The sequence below is a fragment of the Entelurus aequoreus genome, linkage group LG03 (assembly GCF_033978785.1).
Source record: "Entelurus aequoreus isolate RoL-2023_Sb linkage group LG03, RoL_Eaeq_v1.1, whole genome shotgun sequence".
Lineage (NCBI taxonomy): Eukaryota > Metazoa > Chordata > Actinopteri > Syngnathiformes > Syngnathidae > Entelurus > Entelurus aequoreus.
The window spans coordinates 54,189,025-54,211,451 of NC_084733.1; the positions used below are offsets into that span (position 1 = coordinate 54,189,025).

General features: G+C 41.1%; 2 protein-coding genes across 5 annotated transcripts in view; one reads left to right on the forward strand and one right to left on the reverse strand.

The window, feature by feature from the left end:
- The window catches only part of ppm1aa (protein phosphatase, Mg2+/Mn2+ dependent, 1Aa), a 52,952-nt gene extending 52,552 nt beyond the window's left edge, over nt 1-400 (reverse strand). The window contains exon 1 of one of the 2 annotated variants that reach the window (XM_062042168.1): nt 1-400. The gene's annotated coding sequence lies outside the window, so the exon portion shown is untranslated. The other variant, XM_062042169.1, reaches the window with a different exon arrangement.
- Nucleotides 227-22,427, forward strand: part of dhrs7 (dehydrogenase/reductase (SDR family) member 7) — a 24,762-nt gene continuing 2,561 nt past the window's right edge. The window contains exons 1-7 of one of the 3 annotated variants that reach the window (XM_062042171.1): nt 393-442; nt 4,098-4,117; nt 4,411-4,563; nt 12,333-12,439; nt 20,969-21,208; nt 21,461-21,583; nt 21,650-21,865. In XM_062042171.1, the coding sequence (XP_061898155.1) occupies nt 408-442; nt 4,098-4,117; nt 4,411-4,563; nt 12,333-12,439; nt 20,969-21,208; nt 21,461-21,583; nt 21,650-21,865 (894 nt within the window). In that variant the 5' untranslated portion in view covers nt 393-407. Of the gene's footprint in view, nt 443-3,717; nt 4,118-4,410; nt 4,564-12,332; nt 12,440-20,968; nt 21,209-21,460; nt 21,584-21,649; nt 21,866-22,427 lie in introns of those variants that run through there. The other 2 variants (XM_062042172.1, XM_062042170.1) reach the window with 2 other exon arrangements.

Here is a 22,427-nt window from a genome sequence, read left to right on the forward strand (position 1 = left end):
CGAATGTCGAAAATTGTGGTTGACCGCAACAGTGACAAAAGCGTGAGGTTACCGGGATGGGTCACTTACACCGAGGAAAGTGGGGCTTTGCTGGGCTATTAGCTTCGGGTAAGTGTTAGCCAACTAGCAAAGAGCAATCGTCACACAAGACCCAGTGCATATATAAATGGTGCAAGTGCGGAGGTTCCTCTTTTGGATACGACCTTGATGCGTTACATTATCTCAGCAGGTAATCGCGGGTATATTTAGCGTTGTTTTCTTTTCGTGGGGATTTATAAAGCCAAGTCAGGGGGAAGCTGAAACGTCTGTCCCAGCCTCTCCACTTGACAGCTTGCTAGCCACCGTTAGCTGTTGGTGAGCAGAAGCGCTGCGAGAAGACCCGGATGTTGCAGGTTGCCTTCGAAAACATGACATCATCGCTGAGGATTTATGGTGCCACTCAGTATGTATCAAATATTACTGCATTGCACTAAAACGACACATCGTGAGACTAACACGCAATTGGACACAATAATGCAATGCTATGTATGTTCTATTATGTGCACTGTATGCAGAGCAAATATTTATAGTGAGTAAACGGTGTTGCGCAGTACAGATAGACCCAGCAATGCATTTTTGTCCTCTACAAGGGACAAACATTTCACAGCCTTATTTAAAGGTAAAACACTACACATACCTGCCATTTGTCATTACATTTATACAGTCTTTTGATTGATTGAAACTTTTATTAGTAGATTGCACAGTTCAGTACATATTCCGTACAATTGACCACTAAATCAGTGGTTCTTAACCTTGTTGGAGGTACAGAACCCCACCAGTTTCATATGCGCATTCACCGAACCCGAACCGTAATCATAAAATGATGTTATTATATTAAAGAAATACTAATAAAGATATATTTTACAAACATAAAGTTACAGGAATGTACACATGATCCCATGTTTACATCTCATTGTGCGACATGTGAATGTTTTGGTGGGAACTAAATGCGATATCTGAAAGGGGTACACATTATTTCCAAAAGTAGGACCCCCACCCAGACATATATACTAGTACACATCTCATGAAAAACAATATGTTATAGTCATTGTAAGTGGGCCAAAACACTTATATTAGAAAATAATCTCATGGAAATTACTACTGTCATTTGATTACAATAATAAAACATTGAACTTGTTATTTAGTCAGGTTTGGGACAGGTGTGCTGCAAGTGTGACCACGTGTGCATGTGCACGTCTGACGTCGCTCACATGTGCTCCACCGAATGCTCAAGGAGTTTTTGCGTTTGCTCACACATATGGGAAATTAGAGGGAACATTGTTTGGGGGTATCCATGATACGCAGACAGGGAGAAGTTTTTATTTACACGATGAGTCTGGTGTGTCTTGACCTCCGCAGTGGAGGCTCTGCCGAACCCCTGAGGCTGACTCACGAACCCCTAGGGTTCGATCGAACCCAGGTTAAGAACCACTGCACTAAATGGTAACACCCGAATACGTTTTTCGCTTGTTTAAGTCGGGGTCCACATAGTCAATTCATGGTACAAATATATACTATCATCATCAGTCAATCAGTCAATGTGTTTCCAAAAGGAGAAATTGTGTTTATAGGTTTTCAGTGTACTCAACTGTTGTTTTTGTCACATAGTTATTTTTAAGACACTGAAACATTTCCCCCCCCCCCCAATGTCCTCTATGGTGGACACAATGACATAGTGCGATTACAATTATTTGAGATAGAATGATAGGTTGATGCAACAAATGCATCAAAATGCAGAAGTGCATGTGTGTAACTGAGAAGAAAAACATCATTCATAATAGGACTAAAAAAAGTTTATGAGGATTTTAAGCAACAGTTTTATACGTTTCATCAAAACTCTGAGTGTTCCAATCCGATATGGATACCTGATATCGGTCTGATGTCAATAAAAGTAACAGGTATCGGATTATATCTGACTGCATTTAAAATCTCTGCTGTAAACGTTCCAATACAAGCAGTCCTGCAGGGTGTTTACTTGTGTAGGTTAATATTTTGTTTGCATTGTAATGAAGTTTTTTACAAAAGGTAAATATGCAAAGCTATCATCATCATCATCGGCGGTCACTCGAACGAGTATGATGATCCTCCTGGTAGGGGTGTATCCCTTTATGACTTTGTTTTACGTGGGGAGACTGGTGCACAGACAGTCACCACACGATCCTTGACAGAATCGGGTCAGGGTCCAGTGGCATGGAGTCCAAGACGACTAGGGACCCTTTTCTGCTGCAGCCTTCTTCCACCATCGCAGCCGTTGTGGTAGTTCTTAAATCTACCGTCTTCCACCTGCTCCGCCGTTGAGGTCTTCACCGTATCCCTGGCTAGGGGGCAGTCAGGTACTAGGCCTTTGCCAAGGACCACCTGGGGTAACAGTAGTAAAGGGGTTAACCTCCTAGTGCCCCAAGACCCCATAGAGGAGCCTCCACTGCCGGATGCACTTTAACGTCATGCCCAGGACAAAGCTATAGGCTACTAGGAGCTAACAGCTACACAACAGTTAAGCACAAACTAGCCAACAAGCTAGAAATACATCATGAGTATCTTTTATTGAACTATATCATCTAAAACACCACTGTCACCACATTTGTCAATATAAACAAGCTTCAAATATTCATAGTTGCATATTACTTACAGATACAAAGTCTCCAAGGCGTATTGGAAAATATTCGATAACAAAGGTGTCTGCATCATTCAATTTACTGCGTCATGAGCTTAACTTTTTGAAATGATTGTGGCCACTATGTGTTGCCAAAAAACATGGAGTGGCCATCTATCTCTACTAGCCAGGGTTAAGATGTAGAGACAGAGATAGAGAGGGTAAGGGCAGCTAGAGAGCAGATAAATGATAAATGGGTTATACTTGTATAGCGCTTTTCTACCTTCAAGGTACTCAAAGCGCTTTGACAGTATTTCCACATTCACCCATTCACACACACACTGATGGAGGGAGCTGCCATGCAAGGCGCTACCAGCACCCATCAAGTGTGAAGTGTCTTGCCCAAGGACACAACGGACGTGACTAGGATGGTAGAAGGTGGGGATTGAACCCCAGTTACCAGCAACCCTCTGATTGCTGGCACGGCCACTCTACCAACTTCGCCACGCCGCCCCAAAAAAAGAGAGACAACAGAGGAGTTGAGTGGTTGGGGGAGAGATAACAGTAATTGCATTAAAGGTGCTGTTTGCAGTACACATGAGAATAACTAGGGATGGCACAAAATGTAGTAGCAGAGGTTCCAGATTTAGCCCAATGAGCACAAAAACAATAGCATGTACGTACATAATCATTTAGAGAGAATAGGATCTAAATAGAGTACTGTAGGTTATAAATTGCATAGGTTCGTAGGAATAGATTATACATAGAATAGAGTGAATAGAAAAATGTTCTATTGCTTGTCGTTCTCCAAGTTGCGGTGGGCTGGAACCTATCCCAGGTGCATTCGGGCGGAAGGCAGGATAGACCCTGGACAAGTCGCCACCTCATTGCGGGGCCAACACAGATAGACAGACAAGCATTCACACTCACATATATAATGAAAATGTATTTGTATAACATAATGTATGATACACCACTGCAAGCTACAGCTCAAACCATTAATATCATATTAATACTGATACTACCGTTAATTTAGTTCACTAAATAAAATACTTCAGAAAATCCCTAAAAAGGAAAACCATATATACATACAATTCAACAACAGTAACAGTAAAATATCATTATTGCTATATAAGTGTTATTTACAGTTGTATTTCGGCAACTTTATCCTAACGACTTTTAAAGTGAAAGTCCTGGACCGGAAGTGACATTTGTTCTTCTTCCTGGTTTAACAGACAGTTTTGTTTTGGGAGCGTGAATGGTAACAGCTCCAAAGTAACTGGCAGGCACATACTACTTCCATCCATTTTCTACCGCTTGTCCCTTTCTGCATTTATTCTCCTAATTTTGTAACCATGTATGTTTTGATTTTATACGCGCTGTACTACTTTATAATACTTTATGTCGTCGTTCATTTTGTACTCTTCTTCTTCGCGGATGCTGATTTTTCTCTACTATGGGCAAGTCTACTCGGCCGCAAACCAGGTGAGTATACCAGGTTAAATAAAACACTATCGTTTCATGCTTTTGTATTCGCACTTTTATGCAGTGTTGCTCAATGTTGAAAAAAGCACACTTTCATCTAAATGTGTGTGTATGGTATATTAGCCAACAGATACAAACTTTTAGTTTAGCACAGTAATTAATACAATCTTCTAGTAAAGACAGTCGTACAGTAAATACTACCGTCTTCTAGAAAAGGCAGTACAGTATTTACATTTAAAGGAGATGCATGAAATTTGGTGATAACTCTTGTGTGTGTTTGCGCCCATCATTAGAAGCCAAGTTGAAAGGTCAGGTGGCGTGGGTGACAGGAGCATCCAGTGGAATTGGAGAAGAACTAGCCTACCAGCTGGCTCGATGTGGCTCTCGCTTGGTTCTGTCTGCACGTCGAGAGGATGAGCTGAAGCGGGTGAAGCGTCAATGCTTGGGTAAGACATTTACAGTACAGCATGCAACCTACTCAGTGGCCTAGTGGTTAGAGTGTCCGCCCTGAGATCGGTAGGTTGAGTTCAAACCCCGGCCGGGTCTTACCAAAGACTATAAAAATGGGACCCATTACCTCCCTGCTTGGCACTCAGCATCAAGGGTTGGAATTGGGGGTTAAATCACCAAAAATGATTCCCGGGCGCGGCTACGCTGCTGCCCACTGCTCCCCTCACCTCCCAGGGGGTGATCAAGGGGATGGGTCAAATGCAGAGGACAAATTTCACAACACCTAGTGTGTGACAATCATTGGTACTTTAACTTTAACTTTAACAAAAATGTCTTGTACTTGCTAATGTCAGATTCCTCTGTTACTTGTGATGGGCCACAAGGTTTGCCTGGAGCTTAGTACAAACCCCGTTTCCATATGAGTTGGGAAATTGTGTTAGATGTAAATGAAAACAGAATACAATGATTTGCTAATCATTTTCAACCCATATTCAGTTGAATATGCTACTAAGACAACATATTTGATGTTCAAACTGATAAACTTTTTTTTTTTGCAAATAATCATTAACTTTAGAATTTGATGCCATCAACATGTGACAAAGAAGTTGGGAAAGGTGGCAATAAATACTGATAAAGTTGAGGAATGCTCATCAAACACTTATTTAGAAATTAGAGCTCATAATTTAATTTGTTGAAAGGACTAGTTGGTACAATCCCTGGGGACTCTGCATGGCAGGGGCGTCCTCCTCCCTGAGCCAGGCTTGCACCTGACCGCATACCTAAGTGAGGCTAGGTGACACTGCTGGGAGGCTTTTCCACCATTGGGACACATCTTCAGTTGTGTGCCCCAGCGTCACGGGGTGTTTCGGCCCGGCTTACCACAAGACACCCTCTGCTGAGGAAGGGCCCACCCCAGGGTGATCAAATCCCTGGGTGTGTGTGTCCCATTAGGTGTTAGCCTTAGCAGCCCAGCTGGTGTCACTCCTCCTCAACCACAACCAATGGCTCGTCCTCTCTGCTGTGTTGGCCAGCTCTTTAATGGCCTGTCTGTGAGCCTGCCCCCTGACTCCAACCTCCCTAAAGAGCTTTGCTGTTGTGCTAGCTACAAAGCCCCTACAGCCCACCTCCACTGGGCGCACCCTTACCCTCCAGCCTCTGTCCTGTGCCTCAGCTGCAAGGTTGGAGTACCGCAGCTTCTTGCGTTCATACGCTTCTTCGATGGCATCCTCCCACGGAACTGTCAGTTCAATGATATAGACAATATGGCAGGTTTCAGACCATAGGACGAGGTCTGGACGCAGGGTGGTCGTTGCGATCGCCGGGGGGAAAATTAGCCTCTGATCTAAGTCGACTCGCATCTGCCAGTCCCTGGCTGCATTCAATGGGCTTAGATCAGGATTTGAAGGTCTTGTCTTCAGCTTTTCCCCTTCCCGAACAAACGCTGGTAGGTGTCGGCACACATCCTGGTTGTTGATGGGTTGGGCGTTGATGGATATCCTCCTGCACTCAAGTTTGTCAGCTAGACATCTGAGGACCTGGTTATGTCTCCACGTATATCTGCCTTGAGTGAGGCTGGTTCTAAAAAGTTGAGGAATGCTCATCAAACACTTATTTAGAAATTAGAGCTCATAAATTATCATGTAGAAAGCTGGAACGCAAATGGCACGCGACTAAACTTGAGGTTTTCCATCAAGCATGGAGTGATTGTTTAATAACTTATAAACGCATGCTTACCTTAGCTAAAGCTAAATATTACTCACATCTCAGGGACGGCGTGGCGAAGTTGGTAGAGTGGCCGGTTCAATCCCCACCTTCTACCATCCTAGTCATGTCCGTTGTGTCCTTGGGCAAGACACTTCACCCTTGCTCCTGATGGCAGCTCCCGCCATCAGTGTGTGAATGTGTGTGTGAATGTGGAAATATTGTCAACGCGCTTTGAGTACCTTGAAGGTAGAAAAGCGCCATACAAGTATATCCCATTTATCATTTATTTATCTCATCCGCCTCAACAAAAACGATCCTAAATTTCTGTTTAGTACAGTAGCATCGCTAACCCAACAAGGGACTCCTCCCAGTAGCTCCACCCACTCAGCAGATGACTTTATGAATTTCTTTAATAAGAAAATTGAACTCATTAGAAAGGAGATTAAAGACAACGCATCCCAGCTACAACTGGGTTCTATTAACACAATTACGACTGTATATACAACGTATACCGCCCTCCAAAATAGTCTCTATTTTTGATGAAATAACATTAGAGGAATTATTACGGCGTGTAAGTGGAATAAAACAAACAACATGTTTACTTGACCCACTTCCTGGGAAACTTATCAAGGAACTGTTTGTATTATTAGGTCCATCAGTGTTAAATATTATAAACTTATCACTTTCCACCAGCACTGTTCCCCTAGCATTCAAAAAAGCGGTTATTCATCCTCTGCTCAAAAGACCTAACCTCGATCCTGACCTCATGGTAAACTACCGACCGGTCTCCCACCTTCTGTTTATTTCGAAAATTCTCGAAAAAATTGTTGCACAGCAGCTAAATGAACACTTAGTGTCGAACAATCTCTGTGAACCCTTTCAATCCGGTTTCAGGGCAAATCACTATACGGCAGGGGTCACCAACGCGGTGCCCGCGGGCACCAGGTAGCCCGTAAGGACCAGATGAGTCACCCTCTGGCCTGTTCTAAAAATAGCTCAAATAGCAGCACTGTAGCGGCGAACAGCTGTCTCGTCAGCTGATGCGCGAGCGCGTAACTGCGGCTGCTTGGCAACCAGCCAAACCCCACTTAATAAAATTATATTTTATTTTAGAGCACATCCACATCCCTATTCACCTAGGCAACCCCAGGAAATGTATATAATTTGGCATTATTATCAGTTTACGTTCTCCGCAGGTATAACGTGGCGCGCTCCCGTCTCGGGTGCTGGTGCACGAGCCCGGTAATTAGACAGCTGTGTCAAATCAAGGAGTACAAAAGACGCCAGCGCAGAGTGGAGAAAGGTTTGGTTCATTACAGATAACACAGAGTTGTGCCAAAAGTGTACCAAAACCAAAAGCTGAACGGACAGCCGGTAAGATTGCACTTTATTTCTCTTTGTGGGTGTGGCGCACCTGTTGCGCTGGTGAGATGGGGGGGCTGCGGGGGAGTTGTGTGCATGTAGCGTGCTTAGTCTGGAGGCTAAATACACACGGTGTTTTGTGTAACTGTTGTTTAGTAAGGAAGTGTTGTGATTCTTTGCTTAGTTTGATAAATGTTGGAACAGTTTGCTTCATCAGGAGGGTGAAGTCACTCAACTTAAAGTGTTGGATTTAACTGTGTTGGATCATTGGCTGCTAGTGAGGGCATAGAAAAGGGGTATTTTTCTACCAGTAGACAGCGTTTAAGATTGAGTGTTTTACTGCTAAATTAATAATATATTTATATTGGATATGGATTTTAAATATGTATCTAAAATAGGTGGTTAATTTGTTAGGTATTTATGTATTTGCATATTGGGTTTTCTGCTGCATTTATCTATTGTGTTTCTGGTGTTAAATGTATTTTATATGTATCTTGGTGCATTTATGTTGAGACAATTTATATAAAATCTGAATTAACTTAAAGGGAAAATATTAATCCATTTTCTTGCACTTGTTTAATTGTTAAGTGTTTGATAGCCTAATTAATAAATGTAAATTATGGGATTGATAATTGATTGATTTTTTACAGCATGTTAATCCTGTGGTGTTTTGTCCGTAAAGGTTTTTCACCTACTAAAGAAGCTAAAGGCTACTAAAGACAGCTAAAGTAACTAAAGTCTACTAAAGTCTACTAACACTGCTAAAGACTGCTAAAAAGACTAAAGAAGAAAAAAGAAGCTGTTTCTTCGTTGGAAAAACTGTTGCAAACTAAAGGAAAATAAAAGGCAAAAAGTAACTACGGTCTGGTCTTTTGAGTGAAATCCAGAAGCCACGTTCAGCATTGGTACATCCCTTCAAGTGTGGGATAAGCACAGTGAAAAAAGCAAAACACTTGACAAGCACTTACCAGTGAGCTGCCTCTATTTTTAAAATGTTATTTATTTACTAGCAAGCTGGTCTCGCTTTGCTCGACATTTTTAATTCTAAGAGTGACAAAACTTTTAAAAAAATTAAAAAATCCAAGAAAATATTCTAAAGACTTGGTCTTCACTAACTGACAAAGAAACAGATAACATATTTGGTGTCCAGTTCAAAGTGTGACATGATTTATTTAAAAATTTGAGAGTTGACTTTTGTATTTTACATGAGTTATTATTTGTACAAACATGGTGCAAAATAATTCATGATTTGTTTAAAAATGTTAGTGGCTAGCTAGTTAAAATGGGATATTGTGATTTCACAAGACTGTCTTAGAAGTCATCATTTGAAAATGTTCAATTTGAAAAATGTGCACTATATATAAAAATAAAAAATATAAAAATAAAGTGTTGCATATTGATATTTATCTGTTTCTATATATATTTCTTGGGAGAAATCATTAAGAGGATCAGTGTTTCCACAAAGATAAATATTAATTATTAATAATAACATAGAGTTAAAGGTAAATTGAGCAAATTGGCTATTTCTGGCAATTTATTTAAGTGTGTATCAAACTGGTAGCCCTTCGCATTAATCAGTACCCAAGAAGTAGCTCTTGGTTTCGAAAAGGTTGGTGACCCCTGCTCTACGGAGACAGCCCTCGCAAAAATGACTAATGATCTATTGCTAACGATGGATTCCGATGCGTCATCTATGTTGCTGCTTCTTGATCCTAGCGCCGCTTTCGGTACCGTCGATCACAATATTTTATTAGAGCGTATCAAAACACGTGTTGGTATGTCAGACTTGGCCTTGTCTTGGTTTAACTCTTATCTTACTGACAGGATGCAGTGCGTCTACCATAACAATGTGACCTCGGACTATGTCAAGGTAACGTGCGTAGTTCCCCAGGGTTCGGTTCTTGGCCCTGCACTCTTTAGTATTTACATGCTGCCGCTAGGTGACATCATACGCAAATACGGTGTTAGCTTTCACTGTTATGCTGATAACACCCAACTCTACATGCCCCTAAAGCTGACCAACACGCCGGATTGTAGTCAGCTGGAGGCGTGTCTTAATGAAATTAAACAATGTATGTCCGCTAACTTTTTGCAACTCAACGCTAAGAAAACGGAAATGCTGATTATCGGTCCTGCTAGACACCGACATCTATTTTATAATACCACCTTAACATTTGACAACCAAACAATTACACAAGGCGACTCTGTAAAGAATCTGGGTATTATCTTCGACCCAACTCTCTCGTTTGAGTCACACATTAAGAGTGTTACTAAAACGGCCTTCTTTTATCTCCGTAATATTGCTAAAATTCGTTCCATTTTGTCCACTAGCGACGCTGAGATCATTATTCATGCGTTCGTTACGTCTCGTCTCGATTACTGTAACGTATTATTTTCGAGTCTCCCTATGTCTAGCATTAAAAGATAACAGTTGGTACAAAATGCGGCTGCTAGACTTTTGACAAGAACAAGAACGTTTGATCATAGTACGCCTATACTGGCTCACCTGCACTGACTTCCTGTGCACTTAAGATGTGACTTTAAAGTTTTACTACTTATGTATAAAATACTACTCGGTCTAGCTCCAGCCTATCTTGCTGATTGTATTGTACCATATGTCCCGGCAAGAAATCTGCGTTCAAAGAACTCCGGCTTATTAGTGATTCCCAGAGCCCAAAAAAAGTCTGCGGGCTATAGAGCGTTTTCTATTCGGGCTCCAGTACTATGGAATGCCCTTCCGGTAACAGTTAGAGACGCTACCTCAGTAGAAGCATTTAAGTCCCATCTTCAAACTCATTTGTATACTCTAGCCTTTAAATAGACCCCATTTTTAGACCAGTTGATCTGCCGTTTCTTTTCTTCTCTCCTCTGCTCTCCTCTCCCTTGGGGAGGGGGAGTTGCACAGGTCCGGTGGCCATGGATGAAGTGCTGGCTGTCCAGAGTCGGGACCCGGGGTGGACCGCTCGCCTGTGCATCGGTTGGGGACATCTCTGCACTGCTGACCCGTCTCCGCTCGGGACGGTTTCCTGCTGGCCCCACTATGGACTGGACTCTCGCTGATGTGTTGGATCCACTGTGGACTGGACTTTCACAATATTATGTCAGACCCACTCGACATCCATTGCTTTCGGTCTCCTCTAGAGGGGGGGGTTACCCACATATGCGGTCCTCTCCAAGGTTTCTCATAGTCATTCACATCGACGTCCCACTGGGGTGAGTTTTTCCTTGCCCGTATGTGGGCTCTGTACCGAGGATGTCGTTGTGGCTTGTGCAGCCCTTTGAGACACTTGTGATTTAGGGTTAAAAAAATAAAAATTGATTGATTGATTTGGAACATCCCACAGGTGAACAGGCAAATTGGGAACAGGTGGGTGCCATGATTGGGTATAAAAGTAGATTCCATGAAATGCTCAGTCATTCACAAACAAGGATGGGGCGAGGGTCACCACTTTGTCAACAAATGTGTGAGCAAATTGTTGAACAGTTTAAGAAAAACCTTTCTCAACCAGCTATTGCAAGGAATTTAGGGATTTCACCATCTACGGTCCGTAATATCATCAAAGGGTTCAGAGAATCTGGAGAAATCACTGCACGTAAGCAGCTAAGCCCGTGACCTTCGATCCCTTAGGCTGTACTGCATCAACAAGCGACATCAGTGTGTAAAGGATATCACCACATGGGCACAGGAACACTTCAGAAACCCACTGTCAGTAACTACAGTTGGTCGCTACATCTGTAAGTGCAAGTTAAAACTCTCCTATGCAAGGCGAAAACTGTTTATCAACAACACCCAGAAACGCCGTCGGCTTCGCTGGGCCTGTGCTCATCTAAGATGGACTGATACAAAGTGGAAAAGTGTTCTGTGGTCTGACGAGTCCACATTTCAAATTGTTTTTGGAAACTGTGGACGTCGTGTCCTCCGGACCAAAGAGGAAAAGAACCATCCGGATTGTTATAGGTGCAAAGTTGAAAAGCCAGCATCTGTAATGGTATGGGGGTGTATTAGTGCCCAAGACATGGGTAACTTACACATCTGTGAAGGCGCCATTAATGCTGAAAGGTACATACAGGTTTTGGAGCAACATATGTTGCCATCCAAGCAACGTTACCATGGACGCCCCTGCTTATTTCAGCAAGACAATGCCAAGCCGCGTGTTACATCAACGTGGCTTCATAGTAAAAGAGTGCGGGTACTAGACTGGCCTGCCTGTAGTCCAGACCTGTCTCCCATTGAAAATGTGTGGTGCATTATGAAGCCTAAAATACCACAACGGAGACCCCCGGACTGTTGAACAACTTAGGCTGTACATCAAGCAAGAATGGGAAATAATTCCACCTGAGAAGCTTAAAAAATGTGTCTCCTCAGTTCTACTGAGTGTTGTTAAAAGGAAAGGCCATGTAACACAGTGGTGAACATGCCCTTTCCCAAGTACTTTGGCACGTGTTGCAGCCATGAAATTCTAAGTTAACTATTATTTCCAAAAAAAAAATTAAGTTTATGAGTTTGATCTTCAAATATCTTGTTTTTGTAGTGCATTCAATTGCATATGGGTTGAAAAGGATTTGCAAATCATTGTATTCTGTTTATATTTACATCTAACACAATTTCCCAACTCATATGGAAACGGGGTTTTTAGTTACGTTGGATTTCATACATTTTTTTGTTATTTATTTGAACCTTTTTTTGGTATATTTTCAGAGTGTTCCAACCTCAGGGATGAGGATATTCTTGTTCTTCCTCTGGATTTGTTGGAGAGGACTACCCATGAAGCAAAAACCAAAGCTGTAATTCAACACTTTGGATGGGTGTGTAATACTGTAGCATCATTTATTTTTCATAAGATAAGCACACTTGCTGAAACCTCAAAAGTTGTACACAATGATGAATGTTTCCGTAGGACTCATCAATATACGGTAACTGAAATAGTCTTTTCAAGAATCAAGATTTAGTTGACTTTGGTTGTTGACCCTATATACTCGATGTCAGTTAATCACAAATAACCATTCACTCACATTTAAAGTGTCCGACTGCATAGCAACATGAAATTATTTAACAAGGAATGAGGAATTGAAGAATGATAAGACATCACTTCGTAACCAAATTGATGGACTCGAAGCAAAATGATTTAATGGATCACATTTTGCGATGTCTTGATCGCACCAACTGATCCAAATTTAACCAATCTCGACAAATTAAGCACCCCCCATAACTTTGTCCAATGCCTGTAAATTCCCTGCATCTTTTGGCTAATCAGCGTCAATTTTTGCCAAACAAATGTTTTCTGAGCGGCTCTCAAATGCGTGCGTCAACTGTCTTATCAAAACGTGTGTTTGTTTCTTGCGTAAACAAAGCAGGAACAGCAACATGTAACAATCTATCTACTCTTTATTGATCAAATAGCACAATTGTCCACCCGCATATTTCAGCTACTTCTGGTTCCTGTTCCAGCGCTAAGGCTTTTCGGTAATGTAGAATATAAACATTAATCAACACACCACATGCTCACTTCTTTGTGTGTGTGTGTGTGTGTGTGTGTGTAAAATCGCTAATACGCTGTCATATGGATGCTTGTGCGCACACATAGACACGCACGCACAAATACACACTTAACAACAGCAGAGCTTTGATTGTGATGTAACAACAATCATTTTCACAAAAAGAATGCAGGATTTACAGTTTTATCAGGAAATGATCAGACACACTTCAGTTTGCATTAAATAAAGCAATCTATAGCTAACAGACTGAACAACAACACATAACTTTAACTGTTGCTAACAACCCGCACCCACATCAGACCCTGACGACACTGCAATATGAAGTATAAACGATTAAACATTAATTATTAAGAATATGTGAAAGTTCGACTCCTACATTGTTTACTTCTGTGACAATCTCCTTAAAGTTTTTAATCATTTAGAAATATGAAGCAAGTCAAATGTGCCAAGCATGGCAAAGTGTGGATAGAGAGAGTGTTTTGCATATTACCCGTCATGCTTTGAAGTTGATTAATATGGGTGTAATTTTAAATTGTGTATGGTGCTTAGTAGAGGTAGGAATTTTTGGGCTCCTCACGATTCGATTCCGATTCAGGAGCTACGATTCGATTTCAAATTGGTTATTGATGCATCTTTAATTCATGTATATTGATGTTGTTTTACATTTTTCGTTTCACTAAATATGCGTTTATCACTTGCAACTTTACAAAAAACAATTCATTTGGAATAAGAAACCGTTAAACTAATTCCCACATTTATTATATTAATGAAAATGTGTGCAAAACTGGAACATAAGTTCCCGATAATAAAGGAGCTCGTCGGATCTTGCTGCAGTCAGCAACGTTTTCTGTCTGCATTACTTTATTTCAATAAATAAATCGATTATAGATCATTGACGTTTACTAATCGATTCTAAAATTGTCCGTGTCCGAATTGCGATCTAGAAATCTTATTTTCCACACTTCTAGTGCTTAAACATTTAAACATGTCCACAAAGTTCAGTGAGCAGGTTGTATGTAAACCATGTGTGTCGACCTTCTGTGTTGGTTGCTTACAGTTTATATGCACCTTGAACGGGAAAGGTTGTTTGGATTGGGTCATTTAGATTGATGCTACGTTAATTGCACTTCAAAATAAAACTCATAGTCATTGACCAAAATTAGTGAAGTTATCCACAAGATGGCGGCATGTATGCAGAGATTAGACTGCAAGGTTAATAAACTTAAACTCGAGACATTGCGGGCGACAATTCTTATTTAACTCGTATTTTGTAACTTGTAACTCTTTCAGGCCAGACTGAAGATGTCGGTGGGCCGCACTTGGCCTGCTAGCCATAGTTTGGATACACCTGATAAATAGTATAAATCTACCCAAAGTGCTTTGCGAGAGTCCGCTATTGTAGTCTTGCTGTAATCAATAAGCTCCTTAAATTTCTTTATCCTGTTGTGGGGCAGACTAGTTGGCACATGCGTCCTCCGCTGTTGCCATTTCTGATACAAAGTGTTATATAGTTCAAACTTATATCAGTCAGTTGACTCCATATGGAATCGGCAAAAACAACAACAAAGAAGACAGCGAGAAGACTCTGTAAAAGTGAAGGCACGTAAATAGGACTGCCCACACAACGGCGTGTACTGTGGAGACGGTCTTTAAAACTTAATCGATGAAAATTTGGACCAAAGAACCACCATTACATGTTACGTAGAACACAAGGAAGTGGAGCTATAACGGGTATAACGGCTTGACAATGGGGTCGATTGAACTACGCTACCACGTTGTTTGCTGTCAAATCTTGTTTTACACACGTGCTGCTTGGTAGTCGGGCACGACTCGTCGTAGTTCAGCGATGCAAATTATGCAACCTTTGTTTTCACTGAAATTATGTTCCAGTCTAAACGATGATTAAAACAAAAATGTAAGCTACTCCTTGTTTGCGTCACTGTGAACTTCCTCACACTGTATTTGTCTACATGCTTGCTGTTCGGCAGTGACAATGAAAGAAACCTAATTTAAAATCGCTACTTATTTGTACGCGACGCACACGAGGCAGTTGCTTTGGGTAATGGGTATTTCGTTCGAGGCAAATATTTGCGTTTGTGTGCGCGTGCATGCTCACTAGCAGTGGGTTGCAGACATTGAGTTTGAGTTTATTTCGAACATGCAAGCACACAACATGTTCGAAAAGGAGTAGGAAGAAGCAGAGCTTATTTAATCCTACCCCTTTTCTTTACATAACAGTTGCTAAAACTTTTTGTTCACTTCCTGTTCACAATTTATTCACATAAACTCCATAAGTAATCACAATAAAAAATAAATAAATAAATAATAGTAATAATTTAATAATAATAATTGGTGAAGTAAGTCATATTTCATATGATGAGATAAGTAAGATTACTTTAAGAATGAATGGATGGATGAAATAAATTGAGAATGTTTGTCATGGTTCTTCTTCTTTGTACTTTGTAAACACTTTTACAAAGATTATATTTCTACTCTTTTTTTGAGAAGAATTGTTGTATATTCTTGGGTAGCAGGTTATAGTTTGCTTTGTGCATAATTTTAGCTGTTTGCAAATTCACTATGTCATGGAATTTCAGTATTTTTGATTCAATAAATAAAGGGTTTGTATGTTCTCTATATCCAACATTATGTATTATTCTAACTGATCTTTTTTGTAACACCGTTAGTGAATGAAGTGTATTTTTGTAGTTATTTCCCCATATTTCTACACAGTAGCTCAGATATGGTAACACTAGCGAGCAGTAGAGAATATGAAGTGATTTTTGGTCTAGAACATGTTTTGCTTTATTCATTATTGATGTGTTTCTCGCTACTTTATGTTGTATATTTTTTACATGAGATTTCCAGTTCAATTCATCATCAATCATTATACCTAGAAATTTAGTTTATTTACTCTTTCAATTTCTACTCCATCTATTTGTACATTGACAGAACACCGGCAGGTGTCCTGCTGCGTCGCGTCTGAGCTTGTCTAAATTAATTCTAGTTATAAATCGTGCCTCTCATCTGGATAACAGGAGGATTTAGCCATGAATCTAGAAGTTGTTCATCTGTGACATTCAATTTATACCCGGAGATGGAGACAAAGACACGACAACCAAAGACAGTGTCTGCAGGCAGCAACTTTTCCTCCTAACTCTTTGTGTGGATTATGATAATTTCTTCATCTAAACGAGAATATATTAAACATCCTATCAGTTGTCATCGAAGTAAGAGCAGACATTGTACAGTAAGCGATCGTTTTATTATGTTTGTAGTTTGTATTTCTTGTTTAGCACTTAGCAATACTGCTACTTGTTGCTTAGTGTTTCCCTGAAGCTGGATTTGTTTAGCAGAGCTTCTAAAACTTGTAGCTCAGCCTCCTTATATTCAAGATTAAAAATATAAGGTCTTGCATCATAATTTTTCCAAAGTAATTGTTGTTGGCTCTCACAAAGTCTGCATGATTTGCATAGTTGTTGGTGGGGAATAAATTAGAGATGTCCGATAATGGCTTTTTTGCCAATATCCGATATTCCGATTAATTAGTGAAGTGAATTACATTTATATAGCGCATTTTCTCAAGTGACTCAAAGCGCTTTACATCGTGAAACCCAATATCTAAGTTACATTTAAACCAGTGTGGGTGTCACTGGGAGCAGGTGGGTAAAGTGTCTTGCCCAAGGACACAACGGCAGTGACTAGGATGGCGGAAGCGGGGATCGAACCTGCAACCCTCAAGTTGCTGGCACGGCCGCTCTACCAACCGAGCTATACTGTCCCGAATTACAGATTCCGATATCAACTGATACCGATATACACAGTCGTGGAATTAACACATTATTATGCCTAATTTTGTTGTGATGCCCCGCTGGATGCATTAAACAATGTAACAAGGTTTTCCAAAATAAATCAACTCAAGTTATGGAAAAAAATGCCAACATGGCACTGCTATATTTATTATTGAAGTCACAAAGTGCATTATTTTTTTTAACATGCCTCAAAACAGCAGCTTGGAATTTGGGACATGCTTTTCCTGAGAGAGCTTGAGGTGGGCGGGGTTGAGGTGGGGGTAGGGGGGTATTGGGGGGGTGTATATTGTAGCGTCCCGGAAGAGTTAGTGCTGCAAGGTGTTCTGGGTATTTGTTCTGTTGTGTTTATGTTGTGTTACGGTGCGGATGTTTTCCCGAAATGTGTTTGTCATTCTTGTTTGGTGTGGGTTCACAGTGTGGCACATATTTGTAACAGTGTTAAAGTTGTTTATACGTCCACCCTCAGTGTGACCTGTATGGCTGTTGACCAAGTATGGATTGCATTCAATTATGTGTGTGAAAAGCCGTAGATATTATGTGACTGGGCCGGCACACAAAGGCAGTGCCTTTAAGGTTTATTGGTGCTCTGTACTTCTCCCTACGTCCGTGTACACAGCGGCGTTTTAAAAAGTCATACATTCTACTTTTTGTAACTGATAATTTTGAAACCGATACAGATAATTTCCGATATTACATTTTAAAGCATTTATCAGCCGATAATATAATATCTCTAGAATAAATATGTGGTTCCTACCTATACGTCATTGATCACGTGAGTGGCTTGCTCATTATTTCTCAAAATGGTTTGGGAATATCTAGTGTGAATGTTGTCTGTCTATCTGTGTTGGCCCTGCGATGAGGTGGCGACTTGTCCAGGGTGTACCCCGCCTTCCAGGGTGTACCCCGCCTTCCGCCCGATTGTAGCTGAGATAGGCTCCAGCGCCCCCCGCGACCCCGAAGGGAATAAGCGGTAGAAAATGGATGGATGGATGGATGTGAGATTGATACTATTTTGATCATATCTATTTACTCACAAACTTTGTAAGTTTTTTGGTGTCATACTTCAGATATAAATGATACTAGCTTTAATATTGAGGCGATTTGTTTTTCCATTTTTGTGGTACTTAAATGCTCTGCTGTCTGAAGAATACATACATACAATTTGTGGCAACCATGTTCTATGCTAACCCAAGCAGCAGGTTCTGCTGTCCAAAAGTAGTATGAAGCTGTGCAGCCATATAGTGTAGTACCATCTGAAATTAGGAAGTTGAAGTCCTCCCTGATTATAGGACAGGTACAATAACTACGGAAGCTCCTGTATCGATTTTTAATTTAAATTAAAAATCGATACAGGAGCTTCCGTAGCGTGCGCCATTCCCTTATTCATTTAGCGGCTCACAGAGCAAACCATGGCTAATGCTAACGCTAATGAGAACGAGACAATTGTTCTAAAGAAAAGAAAAGTGTTGTCAGTACTTTGGTTGAGCGGCAACGGGCATGGTACAAATGACTGCACTGTGCAAAGTTTCCTCCAGGTCTTATCTTTGTCCATGTGATGTCAGATGAAACAAAAATTGAGCTGTTTGGTCACAATACCCAGCAATATGTTTGGAGGAGAAAAGGTGAGGCCTTTAATCCCAGGAATACCAATCCTACCGTCAAGCATGGTGGTGGTAGTATTATGCTCTGGGCCTGTTTTGCTGCCAATAGAACTGGTACATTACAGATGGTAAATGGGACAATGAAAAAGGAGGATTACCTCCAAATTCTTCAGTACAACCTAAAATCATCAGCCCAGAGGTTGGTCTCGGGCGCAGTTGGGTGTTCCAACAGGACAATGACCTCAAACACACATCAAAAGTGGTAAAGGAATGGCTAAATCAGGCTAGAATTAAGGTTTTAGAATGGCCTTCCCAAAGTCCTGACTTAAACGTGTGGACAATGCTGAAGAAACAAGTCAATGTCAGAAAACCAACAAATTTAGCTGAACTGCATCAATGTTGTCAAGAGGAGTGGTCACAAATTCAACCAGAAGCTTGTGGATGGCTACCAAAAGCGCCTTATTGCAGTGAAACTTGCAAAGGGACATGTAACCAAATATTAACATTGCTGTATGTATACTTTTGACCCAGCAGATTTGGTCACATTTTCAGTACACCTATAATAAATTCATAAAAGAACCAAACTTAATGTGTGTTTTATTGACAAACAAGTATATGCTCCAATCACTCTAATCACAAAAAAATAACACTTATAGAAATGATTGGAAACTCAAGACAGCCATGACATTGTGTTCTTTACAAGTGTATGTAAAATTTTGACCACGACTGTTGTGTGTGTGTGTGTGTGTGTGTGTGTGTGTGTGTGTGTGTGTGTGTGTGTGTGTGTGTGTATATATATATTTTATTTTTGTATTATTATTATTTTTTTTTTTTTAAGGACACAAAGCTTTGTGTTATTGGCTGATGTCAACATTTTGTTTTCTCATTGTGCTTCTTGCTGTTTTCCCAATTTTTTGCTGGTGTTTTTGTTTTTGTAATGTTCCTAGGGCCAATGACAAAGGAGTCACAGGCCACAGATGGCCCCTGTGGCACACTTTGGGCACCCCTGCTGTAGAAGCTAACTGTTTATAGCCTCTATAGTCTTAGTACTGTAGTATATTTGTTCATCCTATGGTCACATATGGGACGCGAGTCAGCTTACATCAGCACTGCTAGTAGTAAAATCAACTGTTCACCTGGCGGGCTTTTCTGTGTGATTAGGAGGGGATAAAAGGGGAAGTCCTTCTTTAGCTGCCTCCTTGTTTTATCATATATTACTACCTTTGCACATGTCAAGGTTTATTTTTGTTTGCATGATAAATCAACACAAAATCTGTACTTTGGAGTAATGTCCACGGACTCTAGTATTTGGCTTGTTAGCTGCTCGTCGCAGGCTAGCATTGATGGTGGTGGTTGAGGTAAGAGTTGTTTGATGTTGGATGCTAGAAAATGTCTGATTTGCTGCAAGAGTTTGCCTATTGCATTGTTACAGCTCGATGTTGTTTGTGCATGTCATGCAACGCACTTTTGCAAGACGAGCGGGTGTAGTGTGTGGCCATGCTTGGGGTGTGAGGGGTGCGATGTAAGGCTGAAGAGAGCGAGGCAGAGGCATGCGGGCGTGTTCAGGGGTTAAAATGTGTGCCTGTTGGCGGGTCTGTTGGCCATATTAATACCTTTTTTCCCCAAATATTTTCGCGATCGACCGGTAGGGTATTGCCACCTCTGCAATACAGAATCTACCTTTTTACCCACCAGTGCATCCATGGCAACGCAACATCTTATCTGAAATAACTTTTAACACCCCAAACCAGCTGGAGACACCTCCGGTCCAGCAAATCAAACTGCCTTCTTACACCCGGAACCAAGGTTTTGTTAGTCAAAATGTTAATGTTTGGGTTTGTATCTATTTGAAATATGTTTTTCCCTAATAACATCATTGAATATATGTTTTTGTTTTTCTTGTGTCACAGCTCTATAAGCTAATTGGCCTGTAGGATAAGCATTCAGTGGAAAGTTAGGTTTTTGTGTAAAAGTTGCTAAAGCTACATTTTCCATTATAAACGGTGTATTCATATTTTATAAAACACACCACTTATTTTATCATATGTATATGTTCCTTTTCCTTAAAATTGCACAAGCTGTTTTTTAAAATAATATTTTAAGTTAAGTACCACTGATAGTCACACACACACTAGGTGTGGTGAAATTACCCTCTGCATTTTATTCTCTGCAACACCTTTCTTTCCTTCTTTACGCAGAAAGTGAACAAATGACAAAATGATTATTGTAGGCGTCAATATGTGAGTTACGGTGCGAATGGATTATCACTAATAGGATTAAAATAAGATCTGATTCTTCCTACTTCATGTCACATATGATGAATTGTGCAAACCTGAGCCAAATAAACCATACCAGTTAAGCTCCCATGACAAAATATTAGGGTAGACTTGTTTTCTGCTACTAAGTCAACACGTCTGATCTTCCAGATTGACATCCTGATAAACAACGGGGGGCGAAGCCAGCGCTCTTTGTTCCTGGAGGCCAGTGTGGACGTGTACCAGGCCTTGATGGAGCTCAACTTTCTGGGTACCATTTCCCTCACCAAGCAGGTGCTTCCTCACATGACACAGCGCGGCATCGGCGCCGTCGTCACCATCAGCAGCGTGCTGGGCATCGCCGGGGCACCCTTGGCTACAGGATACGCCGCCAGCAAGCATGCTCTTCAGGTGTGCACCCATGCAACACTTGTTTATCTTGAAATGGCTTGTCCAGGGTGTACCCCGCCTTCCGCCCGAATGCAGCTGAGATAGGCTCCAGCACCCCCCGCGACCCCAAAAGGGACAAGCGGTAGAAAATGGATGGATGGATGGGTATGGAATGAACGCCTGAGATCTGTTTGAATCAAATACAGCAAACCTGATAAGTCCAATATGATTAATATGCAGTTGAGTACCTGTTATGCAACTCTTATTCCTCAGGGCTTTTTCAATTCCCTTCGGACTGAGCTGTATGACCACCCCCGCCTACTCATCAGCACAGTGTGTCCAGGGCCTGTGCAGTCATTCATAGCACACAATGCTTTCACAGAAGAGCTGCACAAGGTGACCTGTTTGAGAGCATATGAATTGAATTTTTCTTGACGTTTGATTCTACTATCATTTCCTCAGCCTGTGGCCGCAGCTGGCGACCAGACACACAAGATGCCCACAAGTCGCTGTGCCTCTTTGATTCTGGCAGGAATTGCCAACGGTGTGAAGGAAATGTGGATTGCTCAGCAGCCCTTCCTGGCGTTTTACTACGCTTGGCAGTACGCCCCCACATTGGCCTGGTTCCTGACCAACATCCTGAGCAAGAAGAGAGTGCAGAATTTCAAAGCCGGAGTGGTAGGTACACACTAGCAAAAAGTAACAACTTGTTGTGGTAATACCAAAGAGGAGCGAGAGCTGTTTTGTTGTGTACACGCCTCAGTCAGTCAGTGTGTTGTAAAGCTTCGACGTGAAAGGATCAGTGGAGCTGTTGCAAATCTGTGCGCTTGACCTTGCATCCTCGCATGAAGACAAATTACTTCAACGTGGCAAACACGATCCAAAGCCATCACCTAAAGGACCTCAGCTGCTACTGACTGGCCTTGTTAATTCTGTTAAAGAAGGTGACGTCGACGCCCTCCTCCAGTGCTGACTGACTGACCAGTGTCTGCTGGGCAAACAAAGCTATAATAGTACATATAGGAGTAGTGTATTGGGGACTTTTACTTCCTTTCAAGAACATTTTTGATCTATTTTTAACCAACTTTGGATTTTTCTTAGGGGTTTTTTATGTTTCATTTTAATATTTTCAGATATCAATAGCAAAATAAAATGTTTTACATTTTTTTAGTTTGTAACCCTTTGTATGCCCATTTAATCCATTTGTGTCAGATTTTTTTATTTAGAAAAAAATTGCACA